General features: G+C 39.3%; 1 protein-coding gene across 2 annotated transcripts; it reads right to left on the bottom strand.

Annotated features, from left to right (window-relative positions):
- Positions 1-215: 215 nt before the first annotated feature.
- Positions 216-19,585, bottom strand: LOC141525750 (aminopeptidase N). Of its 2 annotated transcripts, XM_074240362.1 has the most exons (12): positions 19,480-19,585; positions 18,878-19,392; positions 16,306-16,770; positions 15,863-16,046; positions 15,624-15,783; positions 14,380-14,461; positions 13,943-14,307; positions 13,592-13,866; positions 1,830-2,020; positions 805-1,104; positions 632-713; positions 216-550 (listed from the first exon to the last, which is right to left on the bottom strand). In XM_074240362.1, the coding sequence occupies exons 2-12, from the start codon at positions 19,384-19,386 to the stop codon at positions 320-322; spliced, it is 2,844 nt and encodes a 947-aa protein (XP_074096463.1). In that variant the 5' UTR covers positions 19,387-19,392; positions 19,480-19,585; the 3' UTR covers positions 216-319. The 2 variants fall into 2 exon arrangements, with proteins under 2 accessions (XP_074096463.1, XP_074096462.1); XM_074240361.1 differs by having other exon boundaries at positions 18,878-19,553.
- Between the last annotated feature and the right edge of the window lie 617 nt (positions 19,586-20,202).

The raw sequence follows: 20,202 nt of genomic DNA, 5'->3' as shown, positions 1-20,202 counted from the left end.
CTCTCTCAATTTCGTCTGGGTGTACTGGAAAAGTTTGTAAAAAAAAGGAGGGGGTAAAACTTCACGGCCTAGGTCGTGAAAAAAAGACGGTGTGGTAGAGTCTTTAGAAAAGAATCCCTTTACGGACGCCATCCAGCGCTCAAAAGTCGAACTTTCGGAGCGAGTATAACAAAAAATTTTTTTTCAGAACTTATATTCGTTCAGTAATGACTCAGTTATCCATTCTGAATCTTTATTCTATATACTTTTATACAATGTTCATGAAAAATTCTTACTGACTATGGAATTACAAAAATAAGGAATATGGAAAATATACAATTTAATTAAAGTAAGCAAAAGCAAATGAAAAAGATAACAATATTAACGAAACAGTGAACGTTGTTCCTGAGCCCGGTGCGTTGGTTGGTAAAGGGGTTACTGGTTTTTTGAAAAATTCCTTAATTTCTTCAAACCGTGAGTTCAGCCATTCAACATTAGCCTGAGCTTTCTTTAAACCATCGTCTATGACCCCTATTATCAAACTTGTGTCGAGTGTTTTTACATTTTCGATCTGTAATTTAGAATTGAAAATTAAATATTACCAGTTAATAAGTTCAATTTCTGCAAATATTTAAGATACTATTATTCATACCTTTGCAATTTGGTTATTATTAGTCACTCTACTTCCAATATCTGTAATATATGTTTTGACGTTCTCGGCACTTATGCTGTTACTAAATCAAAATAAAGTGAATTTATTAATAAGTTAAAATTTTATGATCGGTTCAAACACGTCATGTCTATAATACAATGGGAAAATCTTACCTCAGAAGTAAATCATGAATATTGGAATTAAGGAAGTCTAGAGATACGTCTACACCTAGGTCACTTCCTTCGTAAACAACTTTGAATATTTTATCACGATTACCCCCAAGATAAGAATCGTTGATCGCCATTCCAAGATAACTATTCAACAGACCCTTATTCGATGTACATCCCAATCCTGCTAGGATGTCGTCGTCGTCTTGATTTTCATTATATTTCGACAGCAATTTATTCCAAGTTGCATTGTCTGCATTACGTACTCCATTGCAGATTATGATTTTCTTTAAATCTCTCGATAGTCTAAACAAGGAATTGAGAATTTTTATAATTGAAATTTTAAACAAAATTATAGCATTTTGAACAAAATATGAAAAAAAGTTGAAATTAATTTATTATTTAACATTTCGAAGTTGTGCATTTAATTTTTAACGCTCAAAATTATTATATTATGTATCTGCATAACTTTACTTTTTTTAGAAGTTGCAAAAAAAAGTTTTTTAAAAATTTTTAAATTCATATTTTTGAAAAAATAAAAAACCCAGTTGTAAAAATTACAGAATTTTTTTTAGATCAGTACAAGGTATAGAAAGAAAAATTGAGCCAAAATTTTCATGGTGATTGTCATTTTTGACGATTTTCAAAAATTCAAAATTCGGGATTTTTCCGAATTTTTTTCTAAAGTATTTCTTATTTAATAGCCTTTAGTGTCCCCTTTCGAAAATACGAAATACCATTTCTGTATCTATACCTAATAACGTTCGAGATATTTAGAAAAAATAAAAATGAAAAACTGGAAAAATTGCGAAATTTTGAATTTGTATGTTTTGAAAAAAAAATTTTCCTTTTTTATTTTTTTCGAAAGAGCTTCATTATGTGATAAAAGAAAACTTCTGATCAAAATTTTTCCAAATTGAAAAGGCTTGTTTTCAACTATTGGTCGATTTGACCAATCATAAGATGTTATCAAAGACAACTGTATTGTCAAATTTATTTTCAAGATTCGAAAAATAAATAAATGAACTTACGGATTTGACGTGGCATCACTGAGCCACAAATTGAATTTCGTTGTTGCGTAATCTATGCATGACTTCAAACCCATGCTGCATGTGCTGCCAATTAGTTTCATTCTGTGCAATTTCGTAATGTGCTCGTCCGTATCGGATTCTTCAAATTTGACAGATTCAATTGATTTTCCAGTCAAAGTTGTGATGTAATCCTATCAATATTTTCAAGAAAAAATGATTAGCTCAATTAAAATTAATTATACGTAAAATTAAGTACACGGAAAGAAAAATATGGAAACTTATCCTATACCATTATGGGAATGGTTCCCATAATGCTATAGGAATGATTCCTATATTATTATAGGAATGATTCCTATACTATTATAGGAATCATTCCTATACTATTATAGGAATGGTTTCCATAATTCATGGGAATAGTTCCTATATCATTATGGGAACTATTCCCATAATGGTATAGGGAAAATTCCAAGAATATTATAGGAAGAAACATTTATTTTTAATTTCTCTCATTTTTTTATGCACACAAATTATTGAATGTTTATTATTATGATTATTATTATTATTAACATTTTCGTAAATATAAGCTCATTCTAATTTTATACTCATCGAGACCTTTCATTTGAGTACCCATTTGCATTTTTCATATATTTAATATGTTTCATAAATATTATATATATAATATATATATATATATATATATAAAAATTTATGTGGGTACTAAAACGAAAGGTCTCGATGAGTATAAAATTAGAATGAGCTTATACTTACGTAAATGTTAATTATTGAGGAATGCCCATTGCATATTGTTAACTAATGATGTTTTTAACTATAGGAGCTCATTCCTAAAATTTCTAAATTTAAGACGTGAGTCCAGGACAACGTCTGTCGGGTCTGTTAGTAATAATAATAATAATAATAATAATAATAATAATAATAATAATAATAATAATAATAATAATAATAATAATAATAATAATAATAATAATAATAATAACGGTAAACGAAGATCTTGACGCGGTAAACGAAGATCTCCGTGCAAACATCCTGGAGGATTCCACCCTGCTCACTGTGAGCCAGGTTGTGTATGGTGCAGCAGTTTCGGCTTTTCCGAGAGAGAGACAATGTCTCTCGATCGAGGCAAGGTTGAAACAGCGCATCTCACAACTTGGCTTGAAAATTGACATGTCCCGGAAACAGGTCTCCCGCATTCAGTGTGTGATTGAGTACGACACAACTCAAACAACATACACGCCCCGAATTCGGCGCATTGCTGCTGAACTTCGGTGGCGTCATCACACACTGAACAAGAGTACTCTTCATGTCATCAAGGAAGAGTCTCTTAATAAATTGCGGGCTCTAGTGGCTGCTAAAAAGTCATTAGAGAAAAGGCTGAAGCGGTTGGTCGACAACTCGTTGTTTCGATCCAGCCCTTCACGGTTTCTGACACCAAAGACCGATGTTACCGGGAATTATCCAACACCTGAGCGGGTGGAAGCTTTTGGACTGAGTTGTATGGAGATCAACCAAACGTGAACGCCAACACTCCAGCTCTGCACGACTTCAAAGTATTCTGTCGGGAACACCGTCGACAGAATGCTGATGAAGAGAGCCCTGCAGTCAGTGTGGATGAAGTTCGTTCAGCTCTAAATGGCAGCAAAAATTGGGCTGCCCCGGGACCAGACGGCATTAATGTCTTTTGGTGGAAGAAGTTTACTTCTACCCACCTCCATCTGGCCCGCATATTTACATCATACATTAGAGCTGACGATCCGATTCCGGACTGGCTTGTAGAAGGGCGAACCGTACTGATACCTAAAAAAGGTGACTTGTCTGACCCTAAGAATTTCAGGCCTATCACCTGCTTGAATGCGGTTTATAAAATTTTTACAAAAATTTTAAATAACCGTATCTTGCAGCAGATAGAGCCTGTATGGCAACAGATATATGAACAACGTGGCAGTAAAGAGGCCTGTCAGGTTGCAAGGAGAACCTGATAGTGGATCGATGCGTCTTACAAGATGCGATCTACTATCAACGCAACCTGTCAATGGCTTGGATTGACTATCGCAAGGCATTTGACTCAACTCCACATGAGTTGATTTTATATCTACTCAAATGCCTGGGAGTCAATCCCGAAATAGTGGAATGTATTCGGCGTACAATGCAGCTCTGGCGAACGCGATTTCACATTGGAAGTGGAAACGCATTGCACGTAACCGGAGTTGTAGAGTACAAACGAGGGGTCTTCCAAGGCGATTCCTTGAGCCCTCTGCTGTTTTGCATTTCACTGCTGCCTATATCTGTTGTTCTCCGTAAACCTCATGGGTACTCTGTGGGGCCTCCGGGTGATCGAAACTATTCGATTACCCATCTGCTTTACATGGATGATCTGAAACTGTATAGCGCTGATAAAGATCATCTACAAGCGGCCCTCAACATCGTAGCAGAGTACACACGAGATGTCGGAATGTCTTTTGGGTTGGACAAGTGTGCGGTCGTACATCTGGCGAGGGGTAAGTGCTCTGATACTGGTGATGATGTCGAATTAGTGGATGGGAGCGTCTTAAGCCAATTAGACGCCGGGGAGTTGTATAGATATCTAGGAATGGAAGAGCACCGCATGCATGCGGTCTCTGAAGTCCGAACAACTCTCCAGAGCGAGTATGTTAGGAGACTCCGGAAAATTTGGTCCTCCGAACTTTCCGGCAAAAACAAAGTCTCAGCTACTAACATGCTCGCTGTCCCAGTCTTACTATACTCTTTCGGTGTCCTGAAATGGACCCGAAAGGATTTACGAGATCTCGACATCAAAACCCGTAAGATCATTAATATGAATCGGAGCATGCACCCCAATTCATCAGTCGCCAGATTATACCTCTCCCGGTCCATCGGTGGGAGAGGTTTGCAGAGTTTGGAGCGGCTTCACGACCGTTTGGTCCTGGGTTTAACACACGAAGTTGTCAATTTCACTGCAGACGAGGATGACTTTCTTATGCAAATTGTGCATAAACATGAAAATGCGCATAAGGGGTCATTCTTGTATAAGGCAGCAATATATGCGGCAAGAACCCTTGGTCTTGGAGAAATAAACGCTCTTATGGAACTCCGAAAGGAGGAATTTAAGAGCGTCATCAGGAACGCCGAGGAAAAACTACTCCTTGGCGAACTGATGGACAAGTCCATGCACAGCGTGTTCTTTAAACACGTGCGTGATCATGGCTTGTCCATCCAGCTGACGTTTTCCTTCTTAAAGTCAGCGGGCCTGATGTCCGAGACTGAAGGGTTCATATTTGCCTGCCAAGATGGTGTCATTAACACTCTTGAGTACCGTAGCAAGGTGCTCCAGGTGCAGCTTCCGGACACGTCCTGTAGGAGGTGTAGACAACATCCGGAGACGCTTATGCACCTTTTGTCGGCATGTCCAGTGCTGGCGAGAGGTGCATATATCCAGCGTCACAATGCTGCCCTGAGAGTACTGTACTACTATCTTCGTCATTGCTACGGTATCGACGTGACACCAGTGCTGCCTTATTTGCCAGGAGATATTCCCCAGGTTGTTGAGAATGACAGTTGCAAAATTTATTGGAACATGCCATTTGCAACAACCCGGCGGATAGATCACAACAAACCTGATATTGTGCTCTTCGACAAGGCCACTCGTGACATTTATGTCATTGAGTTCTCGGCCCCGGCTGAATACAACATCTCAGCCAAAGAAGAGCACAAAAGACAAATATATCAGGATCTCCTGTTTGAAATTGGCAAACTTTACCCAGGTTACCGTGTCAAGCTTGTCGTCCTGATTGTTGGCGTCCTAGGAGGGATGAAACAGTCTTTTGTATCCTCACTTGCCAAAGTTCCAGCTTGCTCATCAAAAGCTGAGTTCTTGGCAGTTAGGATGCAGAAGGCTGTTTTACTTGGTTCTCTCCGTCTCTTAAGGGAAATGACTTTGGCCTGCTGTGATCACTAACCGCCTTGTTGTGCGGAGTGGTCCAGCAGTAACGGATGGAGCTCAGGCTGGGCCCTCGGAGAATCGGACTCCGGGGATAACCCCCCTGAGCATTTAATAACAAAATAATAATAATAATAATAATAATAATAATAATAATAATAATAATAATAATAATAATAATAATAATAATAATAATAATAATAAGCGGTGCTTGTTACGTGGCCTCCTAGTGGCGCACCGCGAAAACGCAGACCGCAACATCTGGTCTGTAGGCTAACAACGTAACCGGAGCAACGGGCCAACTACCCGTTGCACCGTAATATCTGAGTTCCAAAACAGTATAATCTCAGAAGTGCTCCCCACAACCGGTCCTCTTCGGATGAGGACCAGTCATCAGGTGGGAGGAGCACACCGGACCCGATGACTTATGACGACCCCGGCGCTTATAGGATTAAGTTTAAGTGGACGGAGGAGCTTCGCGCCGATCTCTTGGTGTGCTGGCAGAACAGCGAGCCGGAGGTATCAGGGTATATGGCCCGGATGCACACACTTTGGTGTGGCATGCATCCGGAGCACAGACATTTTACGCCCAAACACCTGCGTAATTACGCCTCATACCTTCGGCATAATCGACGATCGCTGCTACCAAATAGAAGGCAGTCTAATCGGCCTTCATTTCCAGCACCGCTACACCAAGAACGGCACCGTTTCTCCGAGGACAACGACAACCTCTTTACAGGTCGACAAGTGAGTAACTCCAAAAAGATGACTCACTCAAAACAACAGCTCGACACGGTGAACGAAGATCTCCCCACACAGCTTCAAGAGGACTCCACTCTGCTCACTGTCAACCAAGTTGTCTACGGTGCCGCGGCTTCGCTTCTGCCGATAGAGAGAAGACATTCTCTCTCCTTCGAGGCGAAGTTGAAGCTGCGCATCGCTCAACTTGGACACAAAATTGACATTTCTCGGAAACAAGTCTCCCGCATTCAGTGTGTGATAGAGTATGTTAGTACTCAAAGACCGTACACGCCAAAAGTTCGTCGGCTGGCGGCAGAACTTCGAAGGCGACATCACACACTGAACAAGAGTACTCTTCTTGTCATCAAAGAAGAGTCTCTTAACAGGTTGCGGGCTCTGGTGGCTTCCAAAAAGTCACTAGAGAAAAGGCTGAAGCGGTTGATCGACAACTCTTTGTTTCGATCCAACCCTTCACGCTTTCTGTCACCTAAGACCGCTGTTCCCGAGAATTATCCATCATCTGAGCGAGTGGAAGCCTTTTGGAGTGAATTGTACGGAGATCAACCAAACGTCAACCCGGATACTCCAGCTCTGCACGACTTCGAGGCATTCTGTCGAGAACACCGACGGCAGGATATCGCCGAAGAGAGCCCTGCAGTCAGTGTGCAAGAGGTTCGTAACGCCCTGAATGGCAGCAAGAACTGGGCTGCCCCGGGTCCAGATGGCATAAACATCTTCTGGTGGAAGAAATTTTCTTCTACACATGCTCATCTGGCCCGGATTTTTACATCATACATTCAGGGCGACGAACCAATTCCAGACTGGCTGGTAGAAGGGCGAACCGTACTCATCCCTAAAAAGGGTGACTTGTCCGACCCAAAGAACTACAGGCCTATCACTTGCTTGAATGCGGTTTACAAGATTTTTACAAAAATCTTAAATAACCGTATTTTGCAGGAGATAGAGCCTGTGTGGCAACAGATATACGAACAACGTGGCAGTAAACAGGGCGTGTCAGGTTGCAAGATCAACTTGTTGGTAGATAGATGCGTCATTCAAGACGCAATCTACTACCAACGCAACCTGTCTATGGCCTGGATTGACTACCGTAAGGCATTTGACTCAACTTCACATGAGTTGATTCTCTATCTGCTCAAATGCCTCGGAATCAATCGCCAAACAGTGGGATGCATACAACGTACGATGCAGCTCTGGCGAACGCGTTTTCACATAGGAAGTGGAAATGCATTGCACGTAACCGGAACTGTTCAGTACAAGAGAGGCGTCTTTCAGGGAGATTCTCTGAGCCCTCTGTTGTTTTGCATCTCACTGCTGCCAATATCTGTTGCCCTCCGACAAACTCGTGGGTACTCTGCGGGGCTACCGAGTGATCGAGTATACTCGATCACTCACCAACTGTTTATGGATGATCTAAAGATATACAGTGCCAACAAAGATCATCTACAAACGGCCATCAACATCGTAGCAGAGTACACACGAGATGTCGGAATGTCTTTTGGGTTGGACAAGTGTGCGGTCGTACACCTGGCGAAGGGTAAGTGCTCTGATACGGGTGGAGATGTCGAATTAGTGGATGGGAGCGTCTTAAGAGAATTAGACGCCGGAGAGTTGTACAGATATCTAGGGATTGAAGAGCGGCAAATGCATGCCGTCTCTGAAGTCCGAACAACTCTTCGCAGTGAGTATGTTAGGAGACTCCGGAAGATCTGGTCATCAGAACTTTCCGGCAAGAACAAAGTCTCAGCTACTAACATGCTCGCTGTCCCGGTCCTACTTTACTCTTTTGGGATCCTGAAATGGCCTCGAAATGAGTTGAAAGATCTCGACATCAAAACCCGTAAAGTCATCAATATGAATCAGAGCATGCACCCTAATTCATCAGTCGCCAGGATGTACCTCTCCCGGAACATCGGAGGGAGAGGATTGCAGAGCTTGGAGCGGCTTCACGATCGTTTGGTTCTGGGTTTAACATACGAGGTTGCCAATTTCACAGCAGACGAGGACGACTTCCTGATGCAATTTGTTCATAGTCATGAAAATGCGCGGAAGGGGTCGTTCTTGTATAAGGCAGCAATCTACGCGGCAAATACCTTAGGTCTCGGAGAAATAAACGCTCTCATTGAACTCCCGAAAAAGGAGTTCAAGAGCGTCGTCAGGATAGCCGAGGAAAAAAACTCCTCGGTGAACACATGGACAAGTCCATGCACAGCGTGTATTTCAAACACGTCCGTGACCATGGCTTGTCCACCCAGCTGACATTCTCCTTCTTGAAGTCAGCTGGCCTGATGTCCGAGACCGAAGGGTTTATATTTGCCTGCCAAGATGGTGTTATCAACACTCTCGAATACCGTAGCAAGGTGCTCCAGGCGCAGCTTCCGGACACGTCCTGTCGGACGTGTAAACAACATCCGGAGACGCTGATGCACCTTTTGTCGGCATGTCCTGTGCTGGCAAGAGGTGCCTACATACAGCGTCACAATGCTGCCCTGCGAGTACTCTATTATCATCTCAGATATAGCTGCGGTATCGATGAGACACCAGTGTTGCCTTATCTGCCAGGAGATATTCCGCAGGTTGTTGAGAATGACAGTTCCAAAATTTATTGGAACATACCATTCGCAACAACCCGGCGGATTGACCACAACAAACCTGATATTGTGCTCTTTGACAAGGCTACTCGTGACATTTATGTCATTGAGTTTTCGGCCCCAGCCGAATACAATATCTCGGCCAAAGAAGAGCACAAACACCAGATATATCAGGATCTCCTGTTTGAAATTGGCAAACTGTACCCAGGTTACCGTGTCAAGCTCGTCGTTTTGGTTGTCGGCGTCCTTGGAGGGATGAAACAGTCTTTTGTGTCTTCACTTGCGAAGATACCGGCTTGCAGTTCAGCAGCCGTGTCTCTAGCAGTGCGGATGCAAAAGGCTGTCATTTTGGGATCCCTGCGTCTACTTAGGCAAATGAATTTGGCCTGCTGCACTCACTAACCGCCTTGTTGTGTGGAGTGGTGCAGCAGTAATGGATGGCGCTCAGGCTGGGCCCTCGGAGAGTCGGACTCCGGGGAAAACCCCCCTGAGCAATTAATAACAAATAATAATAATAATAATAATAATAAGCGATGCTTGCTACGTGGCCTCCAAGCGGCGCATCGCGGGAAACGCAGACCATAACATCAGGTCTGTAGGCGAACGACGTAGCCCGTGCAGTGGGCCAACTACCCACTGCATGGAAATAACTGAGTTACCACAAGATACCAACTCAGAAGTGCTCCCCACAACCGGTCCTTTTCGGATGAGGACCATTCATCAGGTGGGAGGAGCACGCCGGACCCGATGAATGATGACGACCCTGGCGCCTTAAGGACTTACTTTAAGTGGACGGAGGAACTGAGAGTCGATCTCTTGGTGTGCTACCAACGTAGCGAGCCGGGGGTGAGCGGCTATATGGCCCGGATGCACACTCTTTGGAGTGATATGCATCCGGAGCTAGCGCATTTTACGCCCAAACACCTGCGTAATTATGCCGCTCATCTTCGGCGAAATAGAAGATCGCTTGTGCCGGACAGAAGGCAGTCTAATAGACTTTCCTTTCCGGCGCAACTACACCAAGAGCGACGCCGTTCCTCCTTGGACAACAACAATCCCTTTGTAGGACGGCAAGTAAGTATATCTAAAAAGATAACTTACTCCCAACAACAGCTTGACGCGGTAAACGAAGATCTCCGTGCAATCATCCTGGAGGATTCCACCCTGCTCACTGTGAGCCAGGTTGTGTATGGTGCAGCAGTTTCGGCTTTTCCGAGAGAGAGACAATGTCTCTCGATCGAGGCAAGGTTGAAACAGCGCATCTCACAACTTGGCTTGAAAATTGACATGTCCCGGAAACAGGTCTCCCGCATTCAGTGTGTGATTGAGTACGACACAACTCAAACACCATACACGCCCCGAATTCGGCGCATTGCTGCTGAACTTCGGTGGCGTCATCACACACTGAACAAGAGTACTCTTCATGTCATCAAGGAAGAGTCTCTTAATAAATTGCGGGCTCTAGTGGCTGCTAAAAAGTCATTAGAGAAAAGGCTGAAGCGGTTGGTCGACAACTCGTTGTTTCGATCCAGCCCTTCACGGTTTCTGACACCAAAGACCGATGTTACCGGGAATTATCCAACACCTGAGCGGGTGGAAGCTTTTTGGACTGAGTTGTATGGAGATCAACCAAACGTGAACGCCAACACTCCAGCTCTGCACGACTTCAAAGTATTCTGTCGGGAACACCGTCGACAGAATGCTGATGAAGAGAGCCCTGCAGTCAGTGTGGATGAAGTTCGTTCAGCTCTAAATGGCAGCAAAAATTGGGCTGCCCCGGGACCAGACGGCATTAATGTCTTTTGGTGGAAGAAGTTTACTTCTACCCACCTCCATCTGGCCCGCATATTTACATCATACATTAGAGCTGACGATCCGATTCCGGACTGGCTTGTAGAAGGGCGAACCGTACTGATACCTAAAAAAGGTGACTTGTCTGACCCTAAGAATTTCAGGCCTATCACCTGCTTGAATGCGGTTTATAAAATTTTTACAAAAATTTTAAATAACCGTATCTTGCAGCAGATAGAGCCTGTATGGCAACAGATATATGAACAACGTGGCAGTAAAGAGGCCTGTCAGGTTGCAAGGAGAACCTGATAGTGGATCGATGCGTCTTACAAGATGCGATCTACTATCAACGCAACCTGTCAATGGCTTGGATTGACTATCGCAAGGCATTTGACTCAACTCCACATGAGTTGATTTTATATCTACTCAAATGCCTGGGAGTCAATCCCGAAATAGTGGAATGTATTCGGCGTACAATGCAGCTCTGGCGAACGCGATTTCACATTGGAAGTGGAAACGCATTGCACGTAACCGGAGTTGTAGAGTACAAACGAGGGGTCTTCCAAGGCGATTCCTTGAGCCCTCTGCTGTTTTGCATTTCACTGCTGCCTATATCTGTTGTTCTCCGTAAAACTCATGGGTACTCTGTGGGGCCTCCGGGTGATCGAAACTATTCGATTACCCATCTGCTTTACATGGATGATCTGAAGTTGTATAGCGCTGATAAAGATCATCTACAAGCGGCCCTCAACATCGTAGCAGAGTACACACGAGATGTCGGAATGTCTTTTGGGTTGGACAAGTGTGCGGTCGTACATCTGGCGAGGGGTAAGTGCTCTGATACTGGTGATGATGTCGAATTAGTGGATGGGAGCGTCTTAAGCCAATTAGACGCCGGGGAGTTGTATAGATATCTAGGAATGGAAGAGCACCGCATGCATGCGGTCTCTGAAGTCCGAACAACTCTCCAGAGCGAGTATGTTAGGAGACTCCGGAAAATTTGGTCCTCCGAACTTTCCGGCAAAAACAAAGTCTCAGCTACTAACATGCTCGCTGTCCCAGTCTTACTATACTCTTTCGGTGTCCTGAAATGGACCCGAAAGGATTTACGAGATCTCGACATCAAAACCCGTAAGATCATTAATATGAATCGGAGCATGCACCCCAATTCATCAGTCGCCAGATTATACCTCTCGCGGTCCATCGGTGGGAGAGGTTTGCAGAGTTTGGAGCGGCTTCACGACCGTTTGGTCCTGGGTTTAACACACGAAGTTGTCAATTTCACTGCAGACGAGGATGACTTTCTTATGCAAATTGTACATAAACATGAAAATGCGCATAAGGGGTCATTCTTGTATAAGGCAGCAATATATGCGGCAAGAACCCTTGGTCTTGGAGAAATAAACGCTCTTATGGAACTCCGAAAGGAGGAATTTAAGAGCGTCATCAGGAACGCCGAGGAAAAACTACTCCTTGGCGAACTGATGGACAAGTCCATGCACAGCGTGTTCTTTAAACACGTGCGTGATCATGGCTTGTCCATCCAGCTGACGTTTTCCTTCTTAAAGTCAGCGGGCCTGATGTCCGAGACTGAAGGGTTCATATTTGCCTGCCAAGATGGTGTCATTAACACTCTTGAGTACCGTAGCAAGGTGCTCCAGGTGCAGCTTCCGGACACGTCCTGTAGGAGGTGTAGACAACATCCGGAGACGCTTATGCACCTTTTGTCGGCATGTCCAGTGCTGGCGAGAGGTGCATATATCCAGCGTCACAATGCTGCCCTGAGAGTACTGTACTACTATCTTCGTCATTGCTACGGTATTGACGTGACACCAGTGCTGCCTTATTTGCCAGGAGATATTCCCCAGGTTGTTGAGAATGACAGTTGCAAAATTTATTGGAACATGCCATTTGCAACAACCCGGCGGATAGATCACAACAAACCTGATATTGTGCTCTTCGACAAGGCCACTCGTGACATTTATGTCATTGAGTTCTCGGCCCCGGCTGAATACAACATCTCAGCCAAAGAAGAGCACAAAAGACAAATATATCAGGATCTCCTGTTTGAAATTGGCAAACTTTACCCAGGTTACCGTGTCAAGCTTGTCGTCCTGATTGTTGGCGTCCTAGGAGGGATGAAACAGTCTTTTGTATCCTCACTTGCCAAAGTTCCAGCTTGCTCATCAAAAGCTGAGTTCTTGGCAGTTAGGATGCAGAAGGCTGTTTTACTTGGTTCTCTCCGTCTCTTAAGGGAAATGACTTTGGCCTGCTGTGATCACTAACCGCCTTGTTGTGCGGAGTGGTCCAGCAGTAACGGATGGAGCTCAGGCTGGGCCCTCGGAGAATCGGACTCCGGGGATAACCCCCCTGAGCATTTAATAACAAAATAATAATAATAATAATAATAATAATAATAATAATAATAATAATAAACATTTAATAATTTGTGTGCATCAGAAAATGAGAGAAATTTAAAAGAAATGTTTTTTCCTATGATATTCTAGGAATTTTTCCTATAATTATGGGAACAGTTCCCATAATTCAGGGGAACAGTTCCTATAATTATCTGGGAACAGTTCCTATAATTATCTGGGAACTGTTCCCATAAACGTATGAGAATAGTTCCCATATTTTTCTTTCCGTGTAAAACATTTTTTTGTTCTTACTCTAAAATCATTAGAGAGTTCAGTGTTTGTCAATAACTTGTCTAAATATGAGATACCATTCCACGCAGAAGACCATGGAACAAAATCAGCTTCTTTCTTGAGGTATCCAATTAAATTAAACGCTATTTTATATTTAGTGTAATTAAGTCGAGCAAGATTGAATACATCATCAATAAGCTGTGCTCGATTCAGAAGATGTATCCCTGTATGATTATTTTTCAAGAATTGAGTTATCAACTTCCAGTTTTGCTCATCATAATTCACACGATAGTAACCTGGTGAAAAATTTTTCATTTTACGATAGTTTTTCATCGCAGAAGTGCAAAATCTGCTAATTTGTTAGTATCTTACCAAACTGTTGCTTATTACAAATGAGCCATTGACTTTCTGCAGGTGCAGGAACACTTATAAAATTGTTTTTCGGGTCAAACCAAGTGATTGTTGAAGCGATGTTATTAAAATCAGGTTGTTCTTGCGTAGCGCAATTCACAGGGATCCAATATTTCGACGAGCTGGTTTTATTTTGCCCGGCCAAGAATCGAGATTGAGTGATATTTGCTTTCTTATTTTTGTAGTCTCTTACAACATTGACAACTGGGTAGCCTGGTGTTGTTGCCCAATTTGTTAGAGCTTGTTTAAAAGAAATTTTGTTACTATCATCGACTGCAGTGACAAATTCATCAAAAAGTTCTTTAGATGTAGCTACATTATTTTTACTATGAAATTAATAGGAAAAGTCATTAGTACAAATTTGAATTATCTAAATCTTAATACGTTGATTGACTTACTATTTTTGAAGATAAGATTGCAAAGCAGTTTTGAATTTATTTTCACCCATAACGTAGGAAATCATGCGAATTACAGATGCAGCTATAAGAAACCAATCGTTAAAACGTAATCTAATTTATATTTTTAGTTATTCAATAGGGTAGCGCAAAATAGTACGTTACTCACCTAGGTCAGAAAAGTAAGAATTGTCTCAGATCACATGTGATTGTTAGCCGAAGCAAAGCTAAGGTCGACAGACATGTGATCTGAGGCTTTCTTATTTGCTGCCCAAGGTGCGTATACTATTTTGTTGCTCGATGGAGGCGGAAAGCGGCAACTTTGTTTAGCACAGCGGGAGGAAGTTGACACTTTCCGCCCGGAGGGAAGAAAAAATAAAAGATTCTATGAAATTATGTTAGTTTATAATATTTCAAGAGTATCTTTCAAAGATAACCTCGACAAAAGAATTTTTAGTTTAAAGTTTCTTTGTTACTTGAAATTTTAAAAAATTATGGCAGTAATAATTGTTTTTATGACTTGTATTCATGTCTTATGCTTTATTGCTCTTTTACAGTATGTCAATTTGATAAGAACTAATTAAAAGGGGAAGAGACCGTGCTTCTAGACCATCACGCCTACTGGTTACTAAAATGTAAAAACTTCAGGGAAAAATTGTAAACCTTAACCATAAATTGGCATAAATATATAAACTCAGGAACGTCAAATTATTGAATTTGTGAAATTGTATGATTTTTCACTCAGTACCAGTGGTGCTACATAGAAAGATGAGAAGCATATGACGTATTAAGAATCGCAATTCAATTGTGAAGCTTTGTTTTCATGATTATTTGACTAAATGCTATATATTTCTTCCATTTTATTTAATATACACAGACTTCAATTTTTTATTTTTTAGCCTTTTAAATTGTTTTTGCATTGAATATGAGCGATAACTACTGGTCCAATAGTATATTACACACCTAGGAAAGTAAAGTAAGGAATGTCTCAGATCAGATGTAATCTGAGGCTTTTTTGTTTACTTCCCGAGGAATGTATATTATTTTTTTGCTTGAGATAGGCAGGAAACGGTAACTTCGTTCAGCACAGCGGGACGAAAGTTGACACTTTCTGCCCGTCGAGTAAAAAAAAACATTTTTTATTTAACTTATCTTTGAGGAAAGCTATTGAAGTAAGATAAAAAATCATATTTCCATAGTAAATAAAAAAAATAGTCGGATGTTGAGCCATCTGAGTCATCCAATACCTTTGCTGTAAGTAATACTGTCAAAAATGGAACTAATCTCTTTTGGACTTGACACTGCAACGTCCATTTCATGGCTTGTATTGAAGCTATCGACTATGAAAGCTGAATTTTGTATATTTTCGACGACGAATCTCTCCATCAGATGCCATTTGGTTTCAATCTAGAAAAAATTGGTTATCGTGTCATCAGTCATCACCCATCATTATAATTTAATGAAAACTCGTTATTTAGATTATTACCTCAGCAGTGATAACATATTGGAGATAATTAGCAAAACCTTCATTGAGCCAAACATACTGCCACCATTTCAAACTGACTAAATTACCAAACCATTGATGAGCTAACTCATGTGCGATTACTTTTGCAATAGCCTCTTTTTCGTAAAGAGAAGACTTTTCTTCATCAAAAAGAAGTCCTGTTTCACTGTTTTTAAAAAAAAGTTAATTAGAATACAGTCAAGTCCCTCTAAAAATGCTATCTTCAGATACGATATCCTAGTAAAGGTGCTCTCTCTTCTGATCCCCGATACGCATTCTGAATGCACTATAATTAAGAAATCATAATCGAATGTTTCATGTCACCTTTAGAGAGCGAGCCTCTTTAGATGGAGCACTTTTAGAGGGAGTGACTGTGTAAGCAAAAAAATAAAAAGAATGATTGGAAGAAAAATTAAAAGATATACCGATAAGTAATAAGACCCCAGTTTTCCATGGCTCCAACAGCGAATTGAGGTAATGCGATAGAATCCATTTTCCTGAATCCATGGCTTTGGTAGGTTATCTTTGTATAATTTTCGAGTGCTTTCAATGCATTCAAACCGACATCAGCAGCATACTTTCCATGATGGATAACATTCTTTCTCGCCCAAATTCTAAAACTCCTGTCATTTTCGTTTCCCATATGATCGAAATCGACTACAGCATAAGCTACTAAATAGGTTGACATTTTCGGAGTTGTTTCGAAAGTTGTTTTAACTAGATTATTCTCGGACGTCATTTCGATTGATTTGAATTGTGTATTTGATAGTGCTGTGAAATCCATATGGTGAGTAATAGATATCGTAAACTTGGCTTTCATAGCTGGCTCATCCCAACATGGAAAAGCTAAACGGGCGCCAACGGGTTCAAAATGAGTTGAGGCTATCCATCTAAAGCAATAAATTTAATCATGCGTTTAATATTTGGGTTGTTATTTGAAAATCAGTTGAAGGGCTATTTTGGTCTAAAAGTCTGAAATACTCGACATTTTTCTGCATATTTTCTTCAAGTTAGTTGCCATGAGATCTCAACTTCTACCGAACTATTTTATGTGAAATTTGGTATGAGACTTTTAAAAATATTTGTTTATTGTTCAAAAAAAATTTATATAAATAAAATTTCAATGTTTGCTATTTTTTTTAAACTCAAAAATATAAGACGAAACAAGGTAACAAATCCTTTTTTTCAATCTCTGCCATTTTGCATGAATATTTATTTTGATTTTTTTTAATTTCACATGATAGCATCATCTTTGCTAATTAAAAATTTACCGTTTCTCTTACTTCAGGTAACGAGAAAAATTACAATTGTCATCAAAGTTGAACCTTTTTTTTTGAAACTCTTATTGTATACTTTAAACGCGAGCGTAGGTAGATTTACGGTATAAATTATAAAAATGGTAAAATATATCAATAACAAAAAAATTTTAAAGTTGCTCAAAAAACTTTTTAATTAATTCTTTCCTGTTCAATGTTTTCATAAAATTTTTTTTTAATTGAGAAATTGATATTTTAGAATTTTTTTATTTATAAAATTTATTTTTTTATTAGTTAAGTAAAAAAAAATTAATTTCACATATTTTTCGAATCACTCAAGATTTTGAAGTAACTTAAAAAAAAATTACTGTTGTAGAACCAATTGGTTACCGTTTTTTACCCAGTTTAAAATAAAAAAAAAGTAAAATTTATTTTTTTTTTTTATTTATTGAATACAATATGAAATTGATATTATTATTATTTTTCAAGCAATATTACACCAAACGAAAAAATCTGTTGTGTATGATTTACATATTCATCGTGAAATGTAATTTTCAGTTATTTATTGATGTATTATTAAAATTGTTTGGAAATTTTGGAAAAAATTAAAATAATCAATAAAATATTTATAAGTCTAACAACATATTAGTTAGTTACAAAGACATCGCCATAGAGCAATCACATGTTCCGTACTGTCGAAACTAGTATTAAAAGTCTTCGATAGATGGCGCATGGCCGCGGAATTGTTACTTTTCTAGATACTTGGCTTTGAAGTGTTAAGAGCCAAAAAGAGTAGGATTTTTGCAATCTATTACAAAGTGTATCTGTTTTTGAGTAAAATTGTACAAACAACTAAAATAAATTATCTACCAACTACGCATTATTACCATTCATATTTTCTAAACAACAAAATAAAATCAGAAATAATAAATTTTACTTATGCTTCAGGTTTGTCTACATCTTGATATGGCCATTTCAGTCCTGATCAGGCTATATCAAGTTTGATGAGGCCAATTTTCATATCAGTCCTGATATAAACGGTCTATATCAGGCCATGTCAGGTCTAGTCATATTTTTTCACCGGCATCTAATACATGTAAGGTACCCGCGGGTAATAAGGCCTAAGTGATAGAAATGCTATTTAAACTAACCGTTTCCGCTTAAGATTTCTCTAATAGAAGCGTCTAGCATAGAAATGTCGCTACAAGTTTATAGAGTCCCGATAAAACGTTCCTTGTCTTCTATATTTCATCATTCGTCCTATAGTAGCGCAGAAGAATTTCTAAAAAACGATTTGAGTAAATGGTAAACATTTTTTATAATTTTAGGTTTAATAATTTAAAATCATTGTTCTAATTTTTATCAACATCTTAAAAAGTATTGTTGCTCAATTTAAGTGATGATTGATCTCTAATACCAATTTTATCAAGTATAGTATAACTATTTCCAGTATGTATAATCCGCAGGCCTTGTAACACTACCGTTGTAAAATAAGGCCTATCTGCAAGACTTTTGAAAAAATTTAATTTTGTGTTTGTTTATGGTGAAAATTACCATTAATCCATTATATTTTATGGCTAATGTATTAATTTTAAAACTAATGATACATTGCAATAATGAAATGCAATATTTTCGATTTTTTTCAAAATCTTTCTTAGCTAGGCCTTATTACCCGCCGGTAAGAAGTTTTAAAACTGAACATTATTATTAACGGTTCGAAATATTTAGTACATTTCCTTACCTTGTTGTACCAAAATCATCTGTATAATGTCCTCGGTGAAAACCTCTCAGCTGATCGTTAATAATTCCTCTGTAAGTTAACTTTAACTTATAACTAGCGGTTGAAATTTCCTGTTTAAATTTGATTTTCAAAAAATTTGTCACATCATCTATTGAATGAGAATCATATAATATTGTTGTGTTTGAAGTGTCGACATTAAAAAGGGAAATCGCTGAGTCTATTGTCAAATTTTGAGCATGTAAAACAATAGTATCTGTTTTATTTGTGACTTCGATATCAATTGTAGATGATCCAGAAAAAGAGAAATCTTTTCCATCCAAATATGAAAGCGTCAGGTCAATCACGTAGTTGCTTGGTTTAACATTTCCAGGAAGCCGGTAATTTTCTTTGCTATCTTCACGGAGCACTTCAGGTGTATCATAGAAATTTGGGTCATCTGATAACGGTGGGATTGCTTGTGTCGTAGACGCAAAAAACATAGCGAATAAAATTATTTGCGTCAACGACATAATGCCCTGTCACATTGAAATAATGAGATATGAACTTTTGAAACAATGGATCTTAATTTTTGTCAATTGAGCAACTAAACCCGTCTTACTTACGTGTAATAACCGCAAAATATATTTTGCACTCGAGTAAAAATAGTGAATTACTTATATTAAAGCAGTCTACGTTATTATCTTTAGACTTTCAACGATTAACTGATAGGAACGTAAAAAAAGAGAATCGATGTAATCATATCAGTGTAAATTTTTATCAGTGTGACTTGTATATGTTTGTAAGCCCATACAAATGTGTTATTATGTGTATTATTCCCTCCATTAGTGGAATTTATTAGTACAGTCCATTGCAATCATAAGTCAATTAAAAAATATTTCGAATGTAAGTGGATTTTTACTTAACTTTAAAAATATTTCATAGATAAGGTATGTAAGACATGTTTGAATGTGTTAGATTTATCTTGCACAATAATACGAAACAATCAAATCTGAAAGTATATACAAAAAAAAAATTTTAAAGAAAGTTTAAATTCTTATTTTTTGTCTTTAATAATCTTTCCTTGAATCAATAAATAATGTACTCAATAAAGAAATTTTGGGAACTTTATGTACTATCAGAAAATTTATCCTTATGCAGTTACTGAAAATAACGAAATCTCAAGTAGAGTTAGGATCGAGATTAATAATTGTTAGGGTGAAAAAATAACTAAACTAAAAATTACACTGAAAAAAAAAAATTCTTGACTGGAGTGTAAATTTTCTTGGCTCAAGAAAATATCAAGAAAGATTGAAAATTTCTTGAATGAAGTCAAAGTCTCTTGAGAC

The sequence above is a fragment of the Cotesia typhae genome, unplaced genomic scaffold (assembly GCF_013202065.1).
Source record: "Cotesia typhae breed Kobodo isofemale line unplaced genomic scaffold, CoteBio_Ctyphae contig_27, whole genome shotgun sequence".
Lineage (NCBI taxonomy): Eukaryota > Metazoa > Arthropoda > Insecta > Hymenoptera > Braconidae > Cotesia > Cotesia typhae.
Note: the sequence above shows the minus strand (reverse complement) of the source record. Positions and strands in the feature narration are given on the sequence as shown.